Source organism: Ictalurus punctatus, chromosome 8 (assembly GCF_001660625.3).
Source record: "Ictalurus punctatus breed USDA103 chromosome 8, Coco_2.0, whole genome shotgun sequence".
Lineage (NCBI taxonomy): Eukaryota > Metazoa > Chordata > Actinopteri > Siluriformes > Ictaluridae > Ictalurus > Ictalurus punctatus.
The window spans coordinates 8045333-8068962 of record NC_030423.2 but is presented as its reverse complement, the minus strand read 5'-3'; the positions used below and the strand labels follow the sequence as shown (position 1 = coordinate 8068962).

The 23630-nt window shown below is 37.3% G+C and overlaps 1 protein-coding gene across 1 annotated transcript in view; it reads right to left on the bottom strand.

Moving 5' to 3' along the window:
* kdrl (kinase insert domain receptor like) overlaps positions 1–23630 on the bottom strand; it is a 44279-nt gene that overhangs the window by 11703 nt on the left and 8946 nt on the right. The window contains exons 4-29 of the mRNA XM_017474616.3: positions 23206–23327; positions 22143–22302; positions 21874–22010; positions 20925–21096; positions 20773–20836; positions 20445–20611; positions 19739–19820; positions 16577–16773; positions 15013–15134; positions 13961–14120; positions 13688–13824; positions 13385–13556; positions 13180–13297; positions 12917–13083; positions 11270–11426; positions 8989–9103; positions 6432–6537; positions 5224–5508; positions 4848–4994; positions 4460–4588; positions 3411–3517; positions 2976–3111; positions 2496–2600; positions 1215–1328; positions 1028–1116; positions 238–391 (exon numbers count right to left, since the gene is read on the bottom strand). Of these exons, the coding sequence (XP_017330105.1) occupies positions 238–391; positions 1028–1116; positions 1215–1328; positions 2496–2600; positions 2976–3111; positions 3411–3517; positions 4460–4588; positions 4848–4994; positions 5224–5508; positions 6432–6537; positions 8989–9103; positions 11270–11426; positions 12917–13083; positions 13180–13297; positions 13385–13556; positions 13688–13824; positions 13961–14120; positions 15013–15134; positions 16577–16773; positions 19739–19820; positions 20445–20611; positions 20773–20836; positions 20925–21096; positions 21874–22010; positions 22143–22302; positions 23206–23327 (3621 nt within the window). The remainder of the gene's footprint in view (positions 1–237; positions 392–1027; positions 1117–1214; positions 1329–2495; positions 2601–2975; positions 3112–3410; positions 3518–4459; positions 4589–4847; positions 4995–5223; positions 5509–6431; positions 6538–8988; positions 9104–11269; positions 11427–12916; positions 13084–13179; positions 13298–13384; positions 13557–13687; positions 13825–13960; positions 14121–15012; positions 15135–16576; positions 16774–19738; positions 19821–20444; positions 20612–20772; positions 20837–20924; positions 21097–21873; positions 22011–22142; positions 22303–23205; positions 23328–23630) is intronic.

The window sequence follows — 23630 nt, the reverse complement described above, 5'->3', positions numbered from 1 at the left end:
GAATGCCAGGAACACATTAGCTTGGGTATGAGGCAGGAAATGAAACAAACTAACTCTACGGACAGCGGGCGACAGTGGGTCGTGATAAATATAAGTTGTATTTATGTATCCCAGAGGAAGCATCCTATCAAATTGAAATGGACAAAAACAACCAGAGGAGTCTTTGGAGCAAGTAGGGTGGGGTGGAGGTGAGAGGGGTATGACTGTAGGAGGGGAAGGAAGACATTCAGCCACTACCTTCCTCTTCTTCCTCTGAGTCGCAGTAGCTCTTATCTTCAATGAAGCCTGAGCTGGCTGAGCTTCCCGTACTAGCCACACTCTCCAGTCGACGCTTGAGGAGCTCACTAAGTTCACACCCTGAACTTTGCAGCAGTGCTTTGCCATCCTGAGACTGATCAGAGAAATACACACTATTGGTCAAAAGTTTGGAGACACTTGACTGAAATGTTTCTCATGATCTTAAAAATCTTTTGCTCTGAAGGTGTATGATTAAATGTTTTAAATTGGTGCAATCTTGCCAACACATTAATTTCTTTCATTAGAAAACTAACATTTTATTTACAAAAAAATCTTTCATTAAATGGACGACTCTGAGCGAAATATTCAGAAAAGCAGCCAATAAGTGTCCAGCGTTGGGTGGGAACTAGTTTAATACTGTTTAAAAAGCATCTCAGGGGGATTCCTCAAGAAATTGGTTGAGAAAATGCCAAGAATACATTTCTGGAAATTCTAGGCAAAAAAGTGTCTACTTTGAAGATGCTAATATACTAAATTATTTGTATTTATTTTGGATTTTTTATGTCAACATAATTCCTATAGTTCCATTTGTGATACTCCCGAGTTTTGATGACTTTATTATTATTCTAAAATGTGTATGTGTGTGTGTGTGTGTGTGTGTGTGTGTGTGTGTGTGTGTGAGGGGGGTGTTAAATAAAGTATATGTGTCTAAACTTTTGACCGGTAGTGTACATCAGTAAGCATAAAAGACACGGTGTTATTCATTCATCAAAGCACATCTTATACTTACTTTATAAACCACAAAGTCTCCTCTCTTGCTCCTCAAATAATTAGAAAGGTTGCCATACTTGCAGTACTCCACAATGATCATCAGTGGGCCTGAAACAAGCAGAGAACAGTACATAATGTAGATGTTTTAAGCTCGCTCTAACAAACAGTCCAAATTAGGGCCGGAGTATTAGTCCCTACATTCTCACCTCCTTGCTTAGTGCAGGCTCCCAGTAGATTGACAACATTGAGATGGTGGCCAATATGAATCAGTATCTTCAGTTCAGACATAAGAGCTCTGCATTCACTGTTTGTAGCTCCTCCTATTGTACATGATACAAAAGTATACAGGAGAAGAAGGAAAAATGGATTATCAGTGAAGTCTTACTTGGCCAATAAACATCTTTCTGATTTTGAGTATAATAAAATTGACAAATTTTTCCTTTGCATCTACCTTATCAGATTTGTTGTAAGGATAATATGTAAACACAAAGATAATATGAGCAAGATGTTTCACAAAATGATTAGATTCACTGTTGTGGAAACACTGACATTGCATTTCAAAATACATAGGACTTTTTAGAACATGTACTGCTTTTCATTAGAAACTGACCTAGGGTGCAGAGCACATGATCCGGACAGCTTCTCTCTCCCGATGATTAATGCTTAAGGAGGACTGATAATGTGACACCAGAGGGATAATGCTTTTAGAGTGATTTATCATCACACAACTCCACCACTGGAGAAGAACTTATTGCTTTTCAAAGCAGCCGATATTCTCCACAAACTGTTGTCAATGTAGTAAAAGGAGGTAGGATATTTTGACCAAGACAGCCTCAAGTGCTGCTGTCCCAATTAACATTATAAATATTTGTTTTTATCTTCATTCTTTATGTAAATCTTTAGTGATATGTTTAGAAAATTATATGTCAAGCCAGTAATGCTGAAGGTGTGGTCTGGTTGTGTGCTTTCACTGGGTTGAGTACACGCGAGATTTTTTTTTTTGTTCCAAAAAAGCAATAAAGATGCATTCATAAATCCAAAAAGGGGATCTGCTTGAAGTTATTTAATGAAAGTGTACATGAATAGTTGCACATACATCACAATTAGACCTGACATTTTTTAACCTGTGTCAAAGTTTCATATCTGCACGCTATCCTTCTTAACAGCCGTGTCCTCAGATGCAAACCCTACATACAAACCCTCCAACATAGTTGCTAATTATCTCTGCATCTATACTGTGATGTGAAAGGTTTTGTGTAAGAGCAAAATCATCCAGCTGTGAAAGGTTCCTGCTTTGAATGTAAATCTAATTCAAAGAATAAATATCTGGAGAAAAGGTTGCTCTCATTGTGGTACACAAATTCATTAGAAAGAGATTACAAGATAATGCAAGCGTTCAAACAAAATCTGATCTGGGCATCTGATAATAAAGTTTGAAGTTTGGTTTAAAAATTCAGGACCAAATCAGTGATTTGTCATTAACTTACCTTTCAGCATTTTAACAGCAACTGTTTTGCATGTGGAGAGCTTGTCTATGCCGAATGCAGAAGCCTCTACAACTTTTCCAAAAGCACCATGGCCGAGAGTTTTACCTATATAACAGAGAGAGAGAGAAAGAGAGAGAGAGAGAGAGGGGGGGGGGGGGGGGGAAGAGAGAGAGTTTGTCGGTTTACTTTGTCCTACCTCGAGGATCATAAATCAGACTGCTTGTCCTGTCAGTAAAGATATGGGCCTGTAATTAAAACAATCTGCAGCGCTTGGGACCACTTTTGTAGCTCTCCACAGGGAATTTATGGGGTACTAAAGAACCTATGACAAACATTGGTCACTAAGAAATAATAGTACAACCCTTTTGTCCAAAAAGTCAAACATCATGTATGTATATTGGCTCATTTAGATTGACTCACTTATTCCTGCGGAATCAGTAGGTGTTTTTATGTTAGAACCAATGCATGAATAAAACTGACCTAGTCGGAGACGGTCTCTAGGGAACTCCCATTTGCTGCTGTCATAAGGTAAACGATCCCACTGTTCATTAAGAGGCATCTGGTCAGGATCCATGATGATGGACAGGTAGCCCGTCTTTAGATCTGCAGAACTTGGCTAAATTGAAATAGAGGTATACATTTTATATTCCTTTAGGGTTTCATTGAACAATTATCATAATGAGAAGAGAGCACAAATATCATTGTGTTATGTATGCATTTCTGTTATATAGCAATATTACAAAACTGCTTACTGAGTTAAATTTTAAAAAATGCTGATTAAATGTATTCCATTATGGGAAATGTACAAATTTGCAGTCTGTAGATAGTCTTAGAAATTCACAGTTTTCAAAACTTATTATAATAAAGGCAAAGCAGTGGTTTTCGAACAATTTAAAGCCTTACTGTACTGGTTACCTTTCTAAGCTTGCGTATGAAGAGAATGAGCATGATCCAAAGGAAGGTGGCAGCAGCTCCCGTGCACACAAGGATGATCACCTCGATATTTGGCTTGCCTTCATCGCCTGAAGTTACACAAAAGCACATACCAATGGTTAAGATTCTATTTGTAAGCCAGCTCCCTGAGGCGCTTTGTGACTTTGTTTACTTTATTGTCATTTTGTTTTATTTTATTTTGTATACAACTTGGACATGCAGGCACATGGCATTGTTCATACACTGTTTATTTATGGAAAGCACACTTGCTGATTTATTGCATAGTACATGCTCTGTGATCAATTACAAAAAAATTCAACAGTCAGCATACTGCATAAGCCATTAGGAATTTCTTTTTCCAAAAGGCATGAAACAAACAATAAAGCTACCAAAGCACATTCCTTGCTCTAGTTGGATTTAGATAACTCAATGCAGACACACAGAAATATCCCAAATTCATTGACTTGATTACACCACACAGCTTTTTGCACTAAGAAAACAGAAGAGAATGTTAGTGACTGCCTGTGGGATCATTTGCATGGAAGAAGCTGTGTTGTGCCGTACTGGGCACCATAACTGGTAATTTGTCTTCCATTATAGTGTTTCAAGTTTCAAGCCCTTTGCTACTTTAAGAAGCTGTACTACCATCATTAGTGAAGCTCCTTGCTGATAGCACAGAGGTCAGCTCCCAAGTGAGGGACCCTCTCTGCAACCCCTATCATTTAAAAAAATGCCTTGGAATTTGTATGGCATTCCCAGAAACCTCAGACTCCATCTCATGGGATAACTTAAATATTAAAGTTTGGCTAAAGTTCTTTATCTTATTCACATGAATACATGGGATTATAGAGAGAAGCACAAATGGGATTTCAGTTCATCGCGGATTGTGATGTTGGCATAAAACTAGTAATAAGAACTTGCACTTTGGCACCGACTAACTTGAAGTACCAGGTCCATTATGCAATTACATTGTATTGAGTACTGGTTATAGGAAATGAGAAGTAGCTGACTGTCAGCTGACTGGTACTCACCCAGTACAGTTATGACTGCACTAGAGGTTGCCAGACCTTTTGCATTACTGGCCTGACACTCATACAAGCCCTCATCCTCTTTCTTCACCCTTTGGATGATCAGGATCCCATTGTCCTTCAGAGTAATTCCTGCAGGCATTTTTAAATTACTTTAAACAGTCAGTGTATTATGCTTCTTCTGTAATTTCGATGAAAACTATTTTTACTACAATGTATTACTTACTACAGTACTTCAGGTCATTTGATGTGTGTTCGCACATAAATGTATCGATTAAATCATGAATTACTACATTGATCAATTTGAAATTTGAAAAAATAGATTTGTGTATTTTGAATGTGATGAAACAATGTGACATTTAAGCAGACTTAAACAGTAGTTCATCTTTACCTGGTCCTTCTGTGATTGGAATCTTGTCCTTGTACCATGTAATAAATGGAGGTGGCACACCATGGGCCAGACATGCTAGGGTCAGAGTGCTGCTGCTGTTCACATCCTGACTGGTCAAGTTCTGTATCAACCAGGGAACACTCTTCTCTGTACAAATAGTTAGACAGTAAACAAACTTGAATAAGATTGATAAATCTATTTTCAGAGTGTAGCAAGCACATCACATTCAAAATGTTTAAGCTTCATATGGATTTGTGACAGAATTAGCTTTATATCAGAAATGGGAAATGCCACAACTTCATAATAGGATATATGAATACATGAAAATATGGAAACAGATAATAAATATACTCATGGCTTGATAAAAGTAACTCACCATCAATGATTAAGTTAGACGTTGTATTGACCTCAGTTTTCGTGTTGAGGTTGGTTGCTCTGCACACATAGTCATTTGTGTGGTTTCTAGAAACATTCTTCAGTCTGAGTGATAGGGAGACAGAATAAGGACTGATCTGGATGGAGCTGTCACCCTGAACCAGGTGACCCTGTGAATCATGCCAGCTCAGCCTATCATAGAGGAACCGTGTGCCCTGGCAAATCAGCGTGACATCATCTCCTTCAGTAGCTGTCAAGGGTTTGACCTCAAAAGACTGGGGGTGGTCTGGAACACAACAACAAAGGAATATTGGATTTGGAAATTGTATTTTGGGAACAAAGACCAACATTAATTTTCCCACAGAATTTTAATTCCCTGATAATAAAGTATATGACAATATTCACATTACAAATACAATCCTAGAAGTGATCTTCAGACCCGGTCATACTCTGTCCCACACTACAGCACACAAAGCTGCATATCGCGGTCATGGAATGTCAAATGTGCAGTTATTTCCTGTTTCATCACTACTAATTGGAAGCAGATTGTTGGCGGAAGGCAACAGAGATGGCCGACCTGAAGCAGCTACAATAGGAACCAGGCTGAAGCCAGGCCTCAGGGGAGCTGGAACACGCTTGTTTATTCCCAGTGCTGGAGAGCGTCTCGAGTTCCGTAAGAGAACACAGCTGTTATTACAATTCGGTCCTTCTCACCAGCATTCCTGTGGTCAGGGTCATCCCCACCTTGGCACAGCACATTCCCTAGGCCATTATATTCTCCTCTGGTCCCCTATAGCCTGCCAACGCTTTTAATTCACTAATTTCAGAAACTGCTTCAACTTGTACCCTTTCTATTTTAGTGCTCTAACTCCATCTGCCTGATCTCTGTCTGTAATATCATATACTTAATTCTTCCTCATTGTTCTAATCTAGTGTGCACAGCTAACGCATGCTCAATTACATGGCCCTCCTGTTCAGTTCAAGAACATTTGAACCTGTTAAGCTGTCTACAATAGTGACAGTCACAATTAGGCAAAGCAATCAGGAATGGTGCACAATTAAGCCCCCCACCCCACCTCCTAATTATATATAATTGAAATTGCCATATTTTACAGTGTGCTTAACCATAAAACAAAAACCAGCAGGGACCAGTTTGAAAAAAATCTGTTGTTTCTAAAAAGCCACATTACATCTAGATAAGTCACTTACCATTCACATAGAAATGAGTCATCATTGTCCTCTCTCCAATCTCATTGCTGGCTTTGCAAGTATAAACTCCTGACACGTTAGCTATCACAACCAGGGAACTTATTATCTGTGAACAATACAGCACATTTTTGGAATATAACTGTTTCAACTACTGTTTCAGTACTCAAATCACTGCAAGTAATCATAGGGTGACATGGTGGTACAGTGGTGCCTCATTGCTGCCTCATAGCTCCAGGGTCCTGGGTTTGATGCTGGGCTTGAGTTACTGTCTGTGTGGAGCTTCACTGAATGAATGAGTCACTACATGCACAGTAAAAGTACCTGTTTGTTTTGTTCAAATAAAGTTTTGGAGCCTAAACTATTGGAGAACAGAAAGAGTGCCTGGGTCGCATGTAATTTGTACAGTGTCTCCACACAAATGGAAGCAATTTTATTAGACATAACAGTAAGCTCAGTTGTTGGCAAAGGAGCGGAGTCAAGCACTCCCATAAAAAGTACAGCCATCTGTATGCTGTATGCAAATGTATGCTGTCTCAGCATGTCTCAATATAAATGTCTTAGTGTTCCCAGACTGTACCCAAGGTTGATTACACCTGACATATAGGGTCTTTGCAAACAAGTAGATAGAAACAAGTCAAATTTGTATTTTTGCAAGTTCATCATGAACAAAGTAGGGAACTTGATTTCAGGTCAAGCACTAAGGATTTCTGCTGTGTTGTTTTGGCTCTGAGCTGCAGTAACATAAATGACCTATGAAATTTTGAGGAAATCACCAATTTATCTCTGACAAAATACACCTGTTTACCAGGTGAAACTACTCTTAGTATGTGGTATTGTATTACAGCAAAATGTCATATTCCATGGTACCTGAGGCTTCATTTAAAAATATATACCCAAAGGATTGAATCCCCAATGATTTAGCCAGACATTCTGACTAACCCCCTCACTCTTGGACACAAACCCTGCTCTTTTCTCTCTACCTTGCAGTTCCAACACATTTTGAAGCAGAAACCTACTAGTATGTTGTTTAAAGCTAAGGAATTTAGGTGATGCATCAAAAAAGTATTCACTCTCAATCAAATCTTAATTTTTTTATTTGACCTTGTTATCATTAAACACCAGGTCATGCCCCTATAAAACATGGTCTTTTCATTTACATGAGCTAGTAAATATGCCTTACATATAAATTGTGTGTGGCATACTGTAACTCTCTCTCAGAGGGCATGACATGTTGTGAGGTTATAGCGCTTCATTGGAAAGCAGAAAAATGATCTTACATCTTTAGTGCATGTAGGCTTGAGCCTCACAATTACAGTGATATGTGGGTTTCTCAAGTCCATTAATTTTGCATTCAGTGTAACATGCGTTGAGTTTTACAACACTTACCATTTGCTTTGGATTAAATTTTTGACCCAAATTATTACAACAGTATTGAGTCAACCATAGATCAAGTTTGGAGGAATACTATATAGGTCAAGCATAGAGGAATCTAATATATTAAAGCCTGTCATCAAGTTTAACGTCACAATTTTGGTAACAAGGTTCAATGGGATGTTGCTCTTATGGGATGTCTGCCATTTCAGTGTATAGTGTCAATATAACCAAGACAGCAATCTACACATAGTGAGGAAGAGTGTAATACTTTGCTTGATGCATCTGTTGTATACTGATTTGCCTACTTTACTTTCAGTTCAGCTCCTCTTAGCTTCCTTTTGATTGAGGAGTAAATGCATGTATAGGTAACACTTTACAATAACAGTACATGAATAATCGTGCATTAATACCTGAATTTATACTTACTTAATATTGGACTAATGATGAGTTAAGGCATGTACTAATCACAAACTAATGAAGCGCGAACCTTAACTATGACATGAGTCTTATGAATTCATGCATGAATAACAATTACATTAAGTACATGGTGGTACATGTGTGTTAGTTAATGTTTTAATTAACATGTAGGGGCGTGTTTGATTCAGTTTACCCCTACCTGTTACTTCATACATGTACTAACATGTAATTAAGGTGGTTGTTATTCATGCATGAATTCATAAGACTCACATTGTAGTGAGTCTTAAGGTTAGCTCTTCATTCGTTCTTGATTAGTACATGCCTTAACTCATCATTAGTTCATATTTAAGTAAGTATCAATTCAGGTATTAGCGCATGATTGTTTATGTACTGTTACTGTAAAGCGTTAGCCATGTATAAAACATCTTCCTGAAACCTTTCAGAAACATTTTTAAAACGATGTACAAAAATATATTTGGAAATATTTAGTTTATTTATATTTAATTAATAAAATTAATATTTTGTTTATTTATAATATTTTGTTTATTTATCTTGTTTATTTATCTTGTTTATTTATCTGTTTATTTATCTTATTTATCTGTTTATTCTTCTTGTTTATTCTATGTACGGAACAAAAAAAAGCCCGGAACAAAAAAAGGAGTGGCTCTTAATTTCATTGTACATGTGTATAGTGACAATAAAAGGCATGCATTCATTCAAAAATATATTTTGAAGGCTTTTTTTGTAATCAGCATACAATACATACCTTGTTTCTGCCATTTATCTCCTTAAGCTCATTGGACACATCCATAATCACGTTTGCTGGATGTGAATATTTGGTACTGTTTTTGACAGTTATTGGATCCCTATATAATTTGCACCTATAAGACATAGGGTAAAAGAATTTCTGCAATTAGAAAATGCCCATTTTAATAAAAGACAGAATCAAAGGATATGTTTGAATGAGGCTTGTTCTATGCAGGCAGTAGAAATAACATATTACATATGTGCAATTTTTGGCAAATAAAATGTGTGAAATGTGCATGCAATGTGTGAAATCTGCTTTGGAAATCAGATTTGGCTAAAAATAATACAAATTCTGAGAATTGAGTCACAACGAGTACTTCCAGAAGTATGCATACAAGAACAGAAGTTCCTTTTAGTCATAAAGTTTTAAAGAGGATATGCTGAGAAATAGCCAGAAAATAACATTTGCTAGCGCTAATAAAAAATAATTTGTTTAATTAATGCCACTTAAGATTATATGCCTTTCAAGACCACCCACAAATGTCTCATTGTTTTTTTTTATGATTTACTGTGTTGAAGGCAACAAAAGGTTATGCGATATCCTTCTGAGGAAAATAACAATGGGATTAATGTGCGTGGAGGCCAAAGAGGAAGCAGTAGCATGACAGAATGGGCTGAGGCATGCGTCACCACTTAAAGGAAACGCCCCCACTTTCTGGCTGACTAAGATAAGGCTGACCCAGACTGAAACTTTTGATAACTTTTGCTTACCCGATCAAATCACCTACCACTATACAAATGAGCACTGGTGATCAACTCACTTCATAGTGAATATCTTTGACTATAATCATTAACACAACAACCCTCATTAACACAACAATACATCATATCAAAGTCAGAATCACTTTGATATGATGTATTTGAATTCTGTGATTATTGTGGTTTCACTTTCCTTCTGCTGAAGCTAGTCATTCAGTGCGTTTATATGGACAACAATAATCCACTATTAACCCGATTAAGACAATACTGTGATTAAGGGACTATCATGTAAACAGCAATTTTTAATTACCTTAATCTGATTAAGGTCCTACTCGAAGTAAACACTAATCGAATTAAGACATGTGGAGTACTCTTGTTTTAGTCGCATTATCGACATGTATTAGACATGTAAACACCTTAATCACATTATGATGTGAGAGTTTTCACCACATTTTGCGACAGGACACGATCACACACGGTAGTGCTCAACATTTTACAGCGAACAAGAGAGTACGGCTGCGTCCCAAACCGCATATTTGCCTACTATAGGCCTGTAGTGGGTAAAAATACATGTATCTCAGCTACTATATAGGCGGTAAGTACACGGTTTGGGATGCAGCCCACGGCTTCAAGCAGTTGTCTATTTTCACGTACAGCATGACAAATAATTAACAGCACTTAAAGAGTACGTAAAAAAATTTAATAAAAACACCCAAAACTGTATACGGTACCATAACGAAGACAAACTGTATGTTGATACGTGAAACTCTGGAGGGATGTCGGACGGCGTGGCGCGGTGACATAATGACGTGCCGTTAATCTAATTATGTTCTATAACATGTAAAAGGGGGTACATGAAAGGAATATTCTAAAAGCGACTCATGTAAACACCTTAATCACATTATTATCTTACTCAGAGTAAGGTCAATAATTAGATTATTGCTGTCCATGTAAACATAGTCATTGTTTTAATAAAAAGAGGAAGGGACCTGCTGAAATCACATGTTAACACACAAGTAATATTTCCATTGTCACAGCTGATTATCTTTAAACTGCAGAAATTGAGTACTTTGACATTAATGATTCATCTGTGAACCAAATTTGCCAAACAGCATTATTGAACCAATGATCACTTAACTAACAGCAGTCCTAATTGCATAGTGTTTGTCATGCAAGATAATTTGAGCTTTTATTGTGAATGCTCCAAAATTTATTACCCTTACCATTTCCACCATTTATCATTTATATTTGCCTGATTTTACAACCATGCTCTTTTGCTGGTGCTCACTATATATTCTGGGTGCACTGACAGCACTCAACATTTTTTGCAGTTTCACTAACACATTGGTCTTTAAACCTGCGAATACCAGATTGAAGCACAAGCTGAGCACTGGGATTTGCAAGATACATATCCAGTTTGTCTACAGATAGCTAATTGCTCCAAAGCTATAGGAAAAGGAGGAATTGTGGAACATTCTGATCATTCTAGACATTTGCTAAATGTAGCTGACTTCTTCTCATGTCTTGCAATACCAGCTTACCGTGTGAGCTTTTGATCAGGGTCACAGGGCTGCCACAACCATGTGATATTGGGCTTTGGGAATCCAAAGACAGTACAGGTAAGCTGGTGCTCCTGGCCTAGCCTGTAAGTCTGGGTGCCTACAGGAGCCACCTCTTCTTCAAATATTCTGGGTTTCACTGTGGACCCACACATAATTTGGGTCTTTAAAAAAATGAAGATGGAGGCAAAAAGGTTCATAGAAAGAGAGTATGAAGTGAAAAGAACAAGGAAGCTAGAGGAGCATGAGCAGCCTAAGAGTAAATAGTAGACAAGAAGGGCTGAGGGATCACCACTCAAAGGAAAGGCACCCCCTTTCTGGCTGACTGAGATAAAGCCCACTGTGAGACCTCACTGTCTGATAACTTTTCAACTGTATGATTATGAAAGACCCAAATGACCTACCATAACACACACAAGCCCTGGTGATCAACTCAGTTAATACTGCACATCTCTGACCGTAATCGTTAACACAGCAACCCTGCAGTCAGCATCATGTCTTTAATATGATGTATTGGGATTCTGTGGATATGTGTTTTTTTGTTTGTTTGTTTGTTTGTTTTTTTGCTGAGGCTAGTCATTTCAATTGATGTTTTAATGTGAAGAGGAGTGTTTTTGATATTTCTCTCCAACATTGACGATTACTCTGATGTATGTGCTGACCTACTGAAATCAGACCTTGTTACAGGCAATGGTAGATGTGCAAGATAATTTGAGCTTTTATTGTGAATACTTCAAAAACTCTTTTCCTTACCATTTCCACACTATAACCCGCTTGCCATTTATATTTGCCTGATTATGTAATGTGTATGAAGCCAGTGACTGATGCAATGTTACAAATGTTTATATGCAGCAGAAGACGAGCCTCAACCTTAAATGTATTGATTATCAAATTCTCATGTAGCAAAATTATGAAAATATGCAAACACTTTTCTTTTCTCTGGGATCTTACAAGACTAATTTGAACATTATGCTCTTAATCACATCAAAGCTTTATCTATGTCCATAAGCCCAAGGAGAACTTGTACATCAATTATATAAATGTACTAAACTTTCATTATTGCAGTGGTATTGCAAATTACCCTTTCTGTTAAATATATGCTGAATATAGCTTTCTTTATTCAGTAGTTTGTTTTAAATGATAGTCATATGCAATTTTTTTTAACACGTTGCAATTAATCTGTAGGGTATGATAAGTTCAATGCGAGCAGGAAGGACTGTTGGATGTGTGCAGTGCAATGTGTAGTGCTGTAAGTTCCTTTCTATGTTTAGTGCAATAAGTCCGTTTCAAAAGCTACTAATGAACTCCAGGTGCATTCACTATGTCAATCTAGTTCACAGAAAAACAACCGAGACATTTCACCCATAGAAAACTAATAGGGCTAGGATAAGACTGAAGAAAAAATCTAGTATTTGCGTCTGTTGCCTTACTATTGACCAAAAGTGTGTAGCTGATGGTAGCAGAGCCCTAGGTTTTCCTTGTTTATCACCCATCTGTGGAACACAGGATTTCTGTACATTCTGTCCCTGTATCCCAAGGCTGTGGTTTTGGGTTAAGCTTCCTGCAGTACCTGGACAGCACCTTCTAGACTCAAGAAAAATATCACAGGTAGACAGTAGGTTCCCTTACCTTTGACAAAAAGTGTGTAGCTGATGTTCCTGTGAAGTCCATTCTTCTGGTTGGATAAAGTAATGGTAAAGACCCCTGCATCTTTTTCTTTCACCTCCTTAATGATGAGGTCATAGCCCTTTACCTTACAGCATAATGAGGCATTGATGGGGTTTCCATCCTTGTACCTGTGAAAATTACAGGAATATACAGAGAATCTCTACACTTATTTCGATTATTAGAGATTACAGTTATATTGTTAGGAAACTATTTTATGAACCTACCACACTATTTTGTCTGGTGCAGGCAGAGCATTGACCTGTGGTTTGAAGTCCCACCTTTTACCTTCTTCAACAGTGACAACAGTATGTGTTCCAGGGGTCACATTGAGGAACGGATGCTCTACAAAGGATAACAAAAAAAATCTCTCATGTTCTAAAACAATAAAAATAAATTAATAGTACAGAAATCTATCCATTGCATACTCACCATGTACAATGACCTTGATTGAAGCATGCTTCTTAGCGCCATCTAATGTTGCTGTGCAATTGTAAATCCCATTGTCTTTCAGAGTCACATTGGGTATATTAAGTTCGCTGTTCATTACAATGATTCTGTCGGGGTCACTCCTGCTTACATGAGGTCTACGAGTCCAATTGATCTGCCATATAGAGAAGAAATTCATTTGTGATCATTACTGTTGTTATTGATACCCTAACCTAGTAAATTTCTATTTAACAAAAATCAAACTCAATATTATATGCAAGACCTAGGGAGATCCTACAAACTTACAGGGTTGTTTGGGAATTCCCAATCAAATGTAATCCTGCCATTGAATGTGGTGTCTGCTGAGCAGGTGAGGTTCAGTGTGTTTCCAACCAGGACTCTTGGATGTTCAGGAGCAATGCGTACATTATTCAGAACATTGGCTACACACAAGACAAAAAAAGTCATCACATGAATGTATACTATTACACATTAAACGTCACAAACATAGACATTGGCTCAATAATTTAATTCGACTACTGTATATTTGAGGACAATAATATTTAAAAAAGCACTCACTACGACGTAAAAAGATGAAGCTTGATGTGACCTCTGTTCCATCCACACTGGTGATACATTTGATTATGTCGTAGTACTTATAGGGACCCAGTGGAATCCTAAAACCCTCTTTTGGGTCCCATGACATGCGTGCTTTGACAGTGTGTTTCATGGGAGGAATCTGAAAAGAAAAGATCAGTCTTGAGGTCGTCCATCTATTCTTTCTCTATGTGATCGAGTTATTTTCAACTTAAAACTGATACATATTAAGGGCTATGTGGTAAAATGTAAGTATGTAGTAAGGCATAAAACATCATTTCTTTTTTTTTGTTACATGTCTTTTGCTCTATCATGCTTAGAAATAGAGGAAAGGAAGGAAATGGGTAGGATGAATGCCTCAAATATTCCAGCAGTAGGAAGGTTACACAACAATCTGTAACATCTAACTGAAAAGTATGTGTCCATGACAAAGCAACATTCGGGTACAGCTTAACAGCTTAAGAGACATTATGCACACACTGGAAAATGCATCATGATTTGAGTTCATCAACCTTCTTGACTTCGCTTGGCCAGCTGTTTTCCCTACCTAATGCATATTGCATGACAATCATGTATAAAATGGTGGTTGTATTTATAGTCAGTGTCTTCCAGTCTGGATGAAAAAAGTACAACAAATTTCCTCTTCTTAAAGGAAGTAGACCGGGTGGCTCCACAAACCGTCTCAAGCTTCCCTTCCCCTCTGCCAATGTATCTGTATCTTGTATCCAAATGCTTCAGGAAATGGTTGAAGTATGTGAGAATCTGGAGGATGCTTACAGTCCCATACGTCCTTCAATGCCTCATAGTAATAAACACATTGACCACTGTCTATATTGTTAAAAGAAAGTAGTCAGGAATACATAAGCTGCACAGAGTACTTACAGTATAACCACATAGTGCAATTAATGACACCCAAAACCTTATACTGGTTCATGATGGCATGATAAAACTTGTTATAAAGTATTAATATGGCTTCACAATGCCATATTAGTATGGCTTCACAATGCATGAAATACCAAAGTAACAATACTCACTGTTTCCAAAGTAACATTTTGATTAGGAGATGTTGTCCTGCAAGGGATTGACAATTTTTTTTCCTCCCTGTATGCAAACAGGATCTTCTCCTCGAAGGTCTCCAGGAATGGATGCTGATGATCTGTGCATAATATACAAGTGTGTAGTATAAATACAAAGTATGTATCATACAATCATTTTGATTTTATATGTATACAGTATCTCACAAAAGTGAGTACACCCCTCACATTTTTGTAAATATTTGATTATATCTTTTAAAGTGACAACACTGAAGAAGTGACATTTTGCTACAATGTAAAACAGTGAGTGTACAGCTTTTGTGTACTCACTTTTATTGCCAGCAGTTTAGACATTAATGGCTGTGTTGAGTTATTTTGAGGGGACAGCAAATTTGCATTGTTACACAAGCTGTATACTCACTACTTTACATTGTAGCAAAGTGTCATTTCCTCAGTGTTGTCACATGAAAAGATATAATCAAATATTTACCAGAATGTGAGGGGTGTACTCACTTTTGTGAGATACTGTGTATATATATATATATATATATATATATATATATATATATATATATATATACACACATAGTATGTTCTGAAAGAGTATTTGTACATTTTCAAAATTGTGTAAGTTAATTGTAAGATAAAAGGTTGTTAATGGGCAAAATCTAACAGGTTTTTGGTGCTTTAGGAAATGGGTCTATGTGATAGAATGTCTTGAGTGTGCCTTATGAACTTGGGCTAAAGATCAGAAGGCAAATTTGAATAAGAAATTTGGTAAAGCATCTGCCGAAATTGCTTTCACACATTGCTACTGTTAAACTGCCAAACAGAAGCCCAGGCAGGAAATAATAGTTAATGACCAGTGCTTCCAACACAATCACACTCCGTTTCCGTCTCCCAAGTCATCCAGCCCCGTACAATAATATCCTGTCTCTGCATCTTTGTCTCAATGTCCCTGAACAGCTGAGTTCTGGCTGCCTAATTTGATATAATAAATGTTTTTTCAGTTTGTGATCATAAATATGTTATTACAGAAAGTCCTCATTGCCAGGTTGGCTGAGTCATGTTTTTGTCAAAACCTCAGTGAAGTGCACAAAATAACAGTTACTAATATGGTGCTAGTATTTTCTGGCCTTGTAAATGCTGCACTTGTTGGACCATTTAGTTCTAAAGTTTTTTTTGTGTGTGTGTGTTTTTTTTTAGTTTGTTTCAAGCACTTATGCTGTGGAATGTACCAAAAAAAAAAACAGCATAAAAACGATAAACAGTTGCCTACACATCAGAGAAAAAAATATTATCTGTACATGTAGATTAAACCCATTTTCTTAATCCCAAAGGAACCCTTATAACATACAAATGTTCTCAAAATGGTCAACCCTATAATGATGTTGATAATACATGTTCATAGCATTAAAAGAGACATTTATGAGCACTAAACAGTAACCTTAACTCTAAACCTGGAAATGTTTATCATCCCAATTATGTCTTCTTTAGTCTGAGGTGTATTCCTGAAAAAGAAAAAGAAAATATCCACCAAACTGATCTAAAATTGATAGCTCACCTCTGACAAAAACATACGTTGAACTCTTCTGTTCGCTGGAATTGTTATGACTGCAAGTGTAGTATCCTGTGTCTGTGTACTTCAGGTTGTGTATCACCAGCTTGCTGCAATTTGGTGTTAGCTCACACGGTTCAACTTGGACCCCTTCAGAGCTTAGAGTCCTACTGGCAAGACTCCACTGCACTTGGGTAGACCCCCTAATCCAAAAATCAATAAAGACTATTAAGAATAGCATATAGGAAGACCCACAGATAACACACTAGGCCTAATTCACTGTTTTATCAGGAGTAATATCATCATAAGGTAATATTAGACGGTGTTTATATTCTGAAACTGAGATTTTCAAGTCTGTTCTTAAAGAGTACAGAGATGTTGTCACTCAAGCAACTCATTAAATGGTATAATTTCTGCAAAGCTCCAATACTGAAATGCTGAACCCACAGTACACTCTTGAGAAAAAAAGAAAAAAGAAAAGGTTAAAGCTAGAACCCCGTCCCTCTCGGTGAACCTAACAACAGAGTGTTTTTCTGTTACAGAGGGGTTTTGAAGCTAAGAACCGTTACCTATTGTGAAATAACAAAATTGTGGACTGGGAGGTTTTTACTTTCATGTAATATGCGCTCAAGCATGCTCGAGAATGAAACTCGTGGGAATCATTCATTTAAATCAGATATATATTTTTTATTATTATACTTAAGTATTATCTTGGCATAATTTATACTTTACTAGTATTACTGAAATTGAATACTTGTACTCTTCTTATTTACATTTCCAAGATTTTTTTTTTCTCCTTAGATTTTCATTTAGACCTTCAAAATAGTCTATGCAATGTCAAAGGTCTCTTCTTCTATCATCCAGCCAATGACTGTATGCTATACATCAATAGCATGGGCTCAGTTTAGTATCCAATAAAATTCATAACAATCATTGTAAAAAACAATCATCAATCATGCCAGTTTATCAGTGGCCATTACTTTCTCATGCTGCAGAATGGAGTTAGCACTATAGCTATCCATGAACATTTGAAGATGGATAAGCCACTGAACCACAGTGTGGAACATTAGGATAAGTGTCCCTGGTCCTTCCTCAGTAAAATTTTTCAATATACTGGGGTAAGCAAAGAGTCGTTTTTTTTATAAAATCTTTTTAAAAAATAAATAAAATTAAAGCATAATGAGATGTTTAATTAATTTGCTAAAATTATCTGGTTATATTTTACTACATTAACCTGTTTTCTTTGCTAATGTCAGGTTAGCCTAGCAAAGATTCCAGTAGCTAACATAATTGGCTAGGCAGCAAGCCAGATAAAAAGCAAAGCAGTTAAAAAGGTTCACATCTCTAAATGAGACCAATTATGAACTGATGTAGAAATGTCAGGGGCAGAATTCACACAACATACTGGCAATGACCTCCCTCTTAGGGGTGTAACCAAATACAAATACATTGTTGTTTAAACAGATAATGTATTTTAAACAGATATGAACAGGCCTAATGATTTTTTTTAAAGCTAGTATGAACGGGAGGTTTTTACTTTCATGCAATGTGGGCTCAAGCCAACTATACAAATAGAAGACACTATTCTGTACAAACACAAAAGAAATATGCTTTCATTTATAGACCCACCACTCCATGCAACCCGCACACTATGCACAGGCCAGCATGCTGGGTCTCCAAAATATAAGCATTTGATTCATTTTTACAATATTAATGTGTCGTTATTGTGCATGCCTTTTTGTTGTTCATAAATGAATGTTCCACTGTTATTAAAAGAAAATCTTTATGAAAGGGACCCCATCTAGACTAGCAGCAGCACTGCATCGTAGTAGATTCTGATAAGTATCCAGCAAACTTTTCTGATCTTTCTAGAATATAACAAAGTCAAAAACTCAAAGTAAATATAATAAAATATTACTAGACAGCAATTGTTGTTCCCTGATTTGGGAAAGACAAAATTAAATTTTCTGAAAGTCAGTTCCCTAGCTTACTCAATCATATTAAGTAGAAAGCTTGTCAGAAAATTCCATGAGGCATTTGGTTGAGACCAGTTATGAACTTGAGTGAAGTAGCTGCGGTTGAGGAACTTTACAAGTTCAGCAGCTGTTGAAAATAAGGTTATGTTCTGCAAAATGCTATTTGTCATGGTAATTTATGAATGACAAATGATTTAAATTCCCGACAGCACTGGGTTGTTGTTTTTTCATGTTTTACAGAATGTCAGGGGGTTCACATAAAATGGATCTTCCATCTAGACTTCCAAATTAAATACAAATACAGACAGAGATCCAAATAATTGGAGCACTAAACAGATAAAGATACAGACACAGATAATAGCATTGTGTTACATCAGTAGTCTAAAAGCATCAGCAGATGCATTTATACTGGATAGTCATACCATTGATTTTTCATCCATATAACTATTTAACGATCTAATGGTTTATTTTTAAGTGTGTGAAATCCTCTCTCAAGCATTCAGATAAGTCTGCCTTTCACATGAGAACATGCCTTTTCTTTCATGGTATGTTTGATGCTCTATGGGAACATACCATTGGTCTGACATACCAGTGGGCTTGCTTCAACTGAGAGGTCAAACAACTTTAGTCCCTCATAATGAGCCAGATAGAACGGACAAATCAGAGACGTTAAGAGAACATGCCCTTGTAGGGAACTGTCACACTCTGCATGCCCAGGATTGTTAGCATGCCTGACATGATTGGAACATGATGCAATTCTCCACAAATGTTCAATAAACATGCATGTTTCGTTTCACACTACTTCCACCTTTCAATAGGAATTAGAATTATTTATCCAAACGAGACCATATCGATTGGCTCATGGACTTACTGAATGTGTAACACCCTAGGCAGAAATACCACTCTTATCTGTTTTAATTTAAGTGCTGATGGTAAATTACGCTGAGATTTAAGAGCATTAGAAGTAAGCAGAGTCAGAACAAATGTTTCTGGACTCACGCCAACTATCCTTCTGCTGAAGTGAGCCTGATTATTCATCTCCTCTGAAGCAATACAAGACACAAAAGTGATATGTTTGGATGTATCATCATTATAATGACATATTTAATATGTCATGCAGACATGTTCAATAGTAGCAAAAGAAATAAGATTTGTAGCTTTGCAGGATGTGTCAGAGATGAAAATACACTACCTGCAGATGAGTACGAGGGATCCTCCAGCATGCTGCAGGTGTGTGTCGTTGGGAGGATGCAGCTGTGGGGTTAACACCATCCCTGCAGGAAGCACAACACAGCCAAGGCATTCAGTAACATTATGCCTCTACTACCAGCATTCTTACCACATAGAGCCATATTAAAGATGGAGATGAATGGAGACAGCTCAACAGCATTTTGATTCCATTAAGCATAATCTAATTAGGCTGTATTAACTGCAATATCTATCAAGTAAAATCATGCTGGCTGTATTACTGACCTCATTAGACTATATAGCTGAATATATTTTTGGTACAATTTATTCTGAAAGTCAGTGGATATTTTTCAAGATTGTCTCTGAGAAACCTCACTTGTGCCCTGTGGATGGGGCATTGCCATCCTGGAAGACTGCCATTAGGATACATTCCCATCAGGATAGAAATGTTTTATCACAGGATAAAGGTCAGAATAACTTTGTGTTGATTTGTGGACCCACAACTTGCTAGGAAAATCCCCCTACAACACATCAGAGCCAATAGGTTTGCCTTTAATTTATGACCCATCTGTGGAACACAGGATTTCTGCTGTACATTCTGTCCTAGTATCCCAAAGCTGTGGTTTTGGGATAAGCCTCATTCAGTCTCTGGATTCTATGCAGGACGGATATCAGACAAAATATCACAGGTAGACAGTAGGTTGTCTTACCTTTGACAGAAAATGTGCAACTTATGTTCCTGTGAAGCTGATTCTTCTGGCTGGAGAAAGCAAATGCAAAGACCCCTTCTTCCTTTTCTTTCACCTCCTTGATGATGTGGTCATAGCCCATTACCTCATAGCATAAAGAGGCGTTGATGGGGAAGCCATTCTTGTACCTGTGAAGTTTTGTTACAGGAAAATACAGAGATACTCTACTTCAATTATTCTGATTATTCATTGCATTCGGGATTACTGTTAGTTATAAAACAATTTTATGACCGTAAAACAACTCTTTTCTGGTGTATGCAGAGCATTGACCTGTGGTTTAACATCCCACCTTTTACTTTCTACAACAGTGTCATCCGTATGTGTTCCATGGGTCACAGTGAGGAACGGATGCTCTACAAATAATAACAACAACAAAAAATGTTTCATTTACTAAAACAATAGTAAAAGTAATGGGACAGAATTTATCCAACACATACTCACCATGTACAATGATCGTGACTGAAGCATGTTTCTTAGAGTCATCTAGTGTTGCTGTGCAGATGTAAATGCCACTGTCCTCCACAGTCACACTGGGTATAATTAGTTTGCTGCTCATGACAATGACCTCGTTAGGGTCACTCCTTCTCACGTTAGTGTTGTGAGTTCTACTGATCTGGCATACAGAGAAGCAATTCCTTTGTGGTCATTACTATTTTTATTAATACCCTAACCTAGTACATTTAAATTTTACCAATACAAACTCAATATTATATACAGTACTAAATGGCCAAAAGTATGTAGACACCTGAGTATTGAGCATCCCATTCCAAAACCATGGGTTTTAATATTGAGTTGTTTCTCCTTTCCTGTTATAACAGCCTCCTTTCTTCTGGGAACACTTGCCTGTAGATTTTGGAATGTGGCTATGAGCATTTGTGCCCATTCAGCCACAAGAGATTGGGCACTGATGTCGACTGAGAAGGCCTAGTGAGCAGCCATCGTTTCAGTTCATCCAAAAGGAAATTAGTACAGTTGAAATCAGGGCTCTGTGCAGGCCACTAAAAAGATTTCACTTTGTGCACAATGGCATTGTCATGCCAGGTTTGGGTGACTTAGTTCTGGTGTAAAAAAGTATTATTGCTGCACCATACAAAGACATTCTAGAGACAATTGTGTGCTTATAAAATGGTGGCATCCGTTTCCTTTCACTGGAACTAAGGCACCCAAAGCTGTTCCGGAATGACAATGCCCCTATGCACAAAGTGAGATCTTTATAAAGACATGGTTTGCCAAGGTTTGTGTGAAAGACCTTGGGTTCCATAGATGCCCATGTACTTTTGGCCATATTGTGTATGTAGGTCAAAAGAACTCAAGACCTCTTATATAAACAGAGACTGTTTTTCATGATGTATAAATAATTGCTTTTGATTTATGATTAAAAAAAACTTACTGGGCTGTTTTGGAATTGCCAATGAAATTGAATCCTGCCATTGAATGTGGTGTTTGCTGAACAGGTGAGTGTCAGGGTATCTCCAACCAAGACTTTCGAATGCTCAGGAGTGATCCGTACATTTTCCAGAACACTGCCTATACAGAACACAGTGTTGGGATCACATGAATGTATACTGTTACACATTAAACATTACAAACAGAAATGTTGACTCAATAACTGCTGTATTTGAACACCTTATATTTGATAACATGTTAAAAAGCACTTACTACGACGTAGTATGATGAAGCTTGTTTTGACTTGTTCGCCCTTCACACTGGTGGCACATGTGATTATGTCGTAGCTCTGATAAGGACCCAGTGGAATCCTAAAACCCACTTTTGGATCCCATGACACATGTGCTTTGGCAGAGTCGTTCATGCGGGGAAACTAAATTAAAAAAAAAAAAAAAGATCACTCGACGTAATCAACCAGTTCTTTTTCTATGAGAGTGAGTTAGGTTCAATTGAGAACCAATACATATAAATACAGTATAAGGGCAAATCACAATTAAGGTCTGTGGGACATTTTGGATGTGGTAAGACATAAAACATGTCTGGAGTATCATTTAACATCTTTTGTTTATTACTTTTCTTTTGTTCCATCATGATGTTAGAAAAAGAAGGAAGGAAGGAAATGGGTAGGATGAATGCCACAGATGTTCCAACGGCAGGAAGGTCACACAGCAATCTGTAACGTCTAACTGAGAAGTATTTGTCCATGGCAAAGCAGCACTGGGTAGAGCTTAATAGCTTAACAGTCAATATGCACACACTGGAAAATGCATCATGATTTGAATTCATCAACCTTCTTGACTTCGCTCGGCCAGCTGTTTTTCCCACCTATATTGCATGACAAACATGTATAAAATGGTGTATTTATAGTCGACGTCATCTATTGTGGATGGGAAAAGTCTACAACCACCTTCCTGTTCTTAAAGGAAGTAGACTGGGTGACTCCACAACCCTTCTCAAGCTTCCCTGCACCTCTGTCAGTGTATCTGTACACATCCAAATGCTACAGAAAATGTCTGAAGGATGTGAACCATGAAGATGCTTATAGTCTTATACTTCCTTCAATGCTTCATAGTAATAAACTCGTTGTAATAAACTGTCTGCAATGTTAAAATATGAACTGAAAGCAGTCAGGAGCACTCACAGTGCAACCACATATTGCAGTTAATGACACCCAAAGCCATCTTATATTCATTCAAGATGGCATAACAAAACTTCTTATAAAGACTTAATATATGGCTTCACAATGTGTGAAATAGCAAGCTGAAAAAATACTCACTGTTTCCAAAGTAACATCTTGTGTAGGAGATGTTGTCCTGCAAGGGATTTCCAGAATTGTTTCATGTGGGTGTGTATAAAGGATTTGTTCCCTGGAGGTCCCCAGGAATGGATGACGATGATCTGTGAATAAAATATACATATGTGATTATCTAAGTAGATGAGGCATCTGCTGAAATTTCTGTAACACAATGCTACTGTGACAGTCAATAAGACACTGGAAAAACAGGAGCCCATCAGGAAATAATAGTCAATGACCAGAGCTTCCAACACAATCACACTCTGCTTCCATCTCATCCAGCCCTGTACAAATACTATCCTGTCTCTGCATCTTTATTCTGTCTGCCTAATTTAATATAATAAATGTCTTTTCAGTGTGTGATCAGAAATATGTTATTACAAAAAGGCATTGCCAGATTGGCTGTT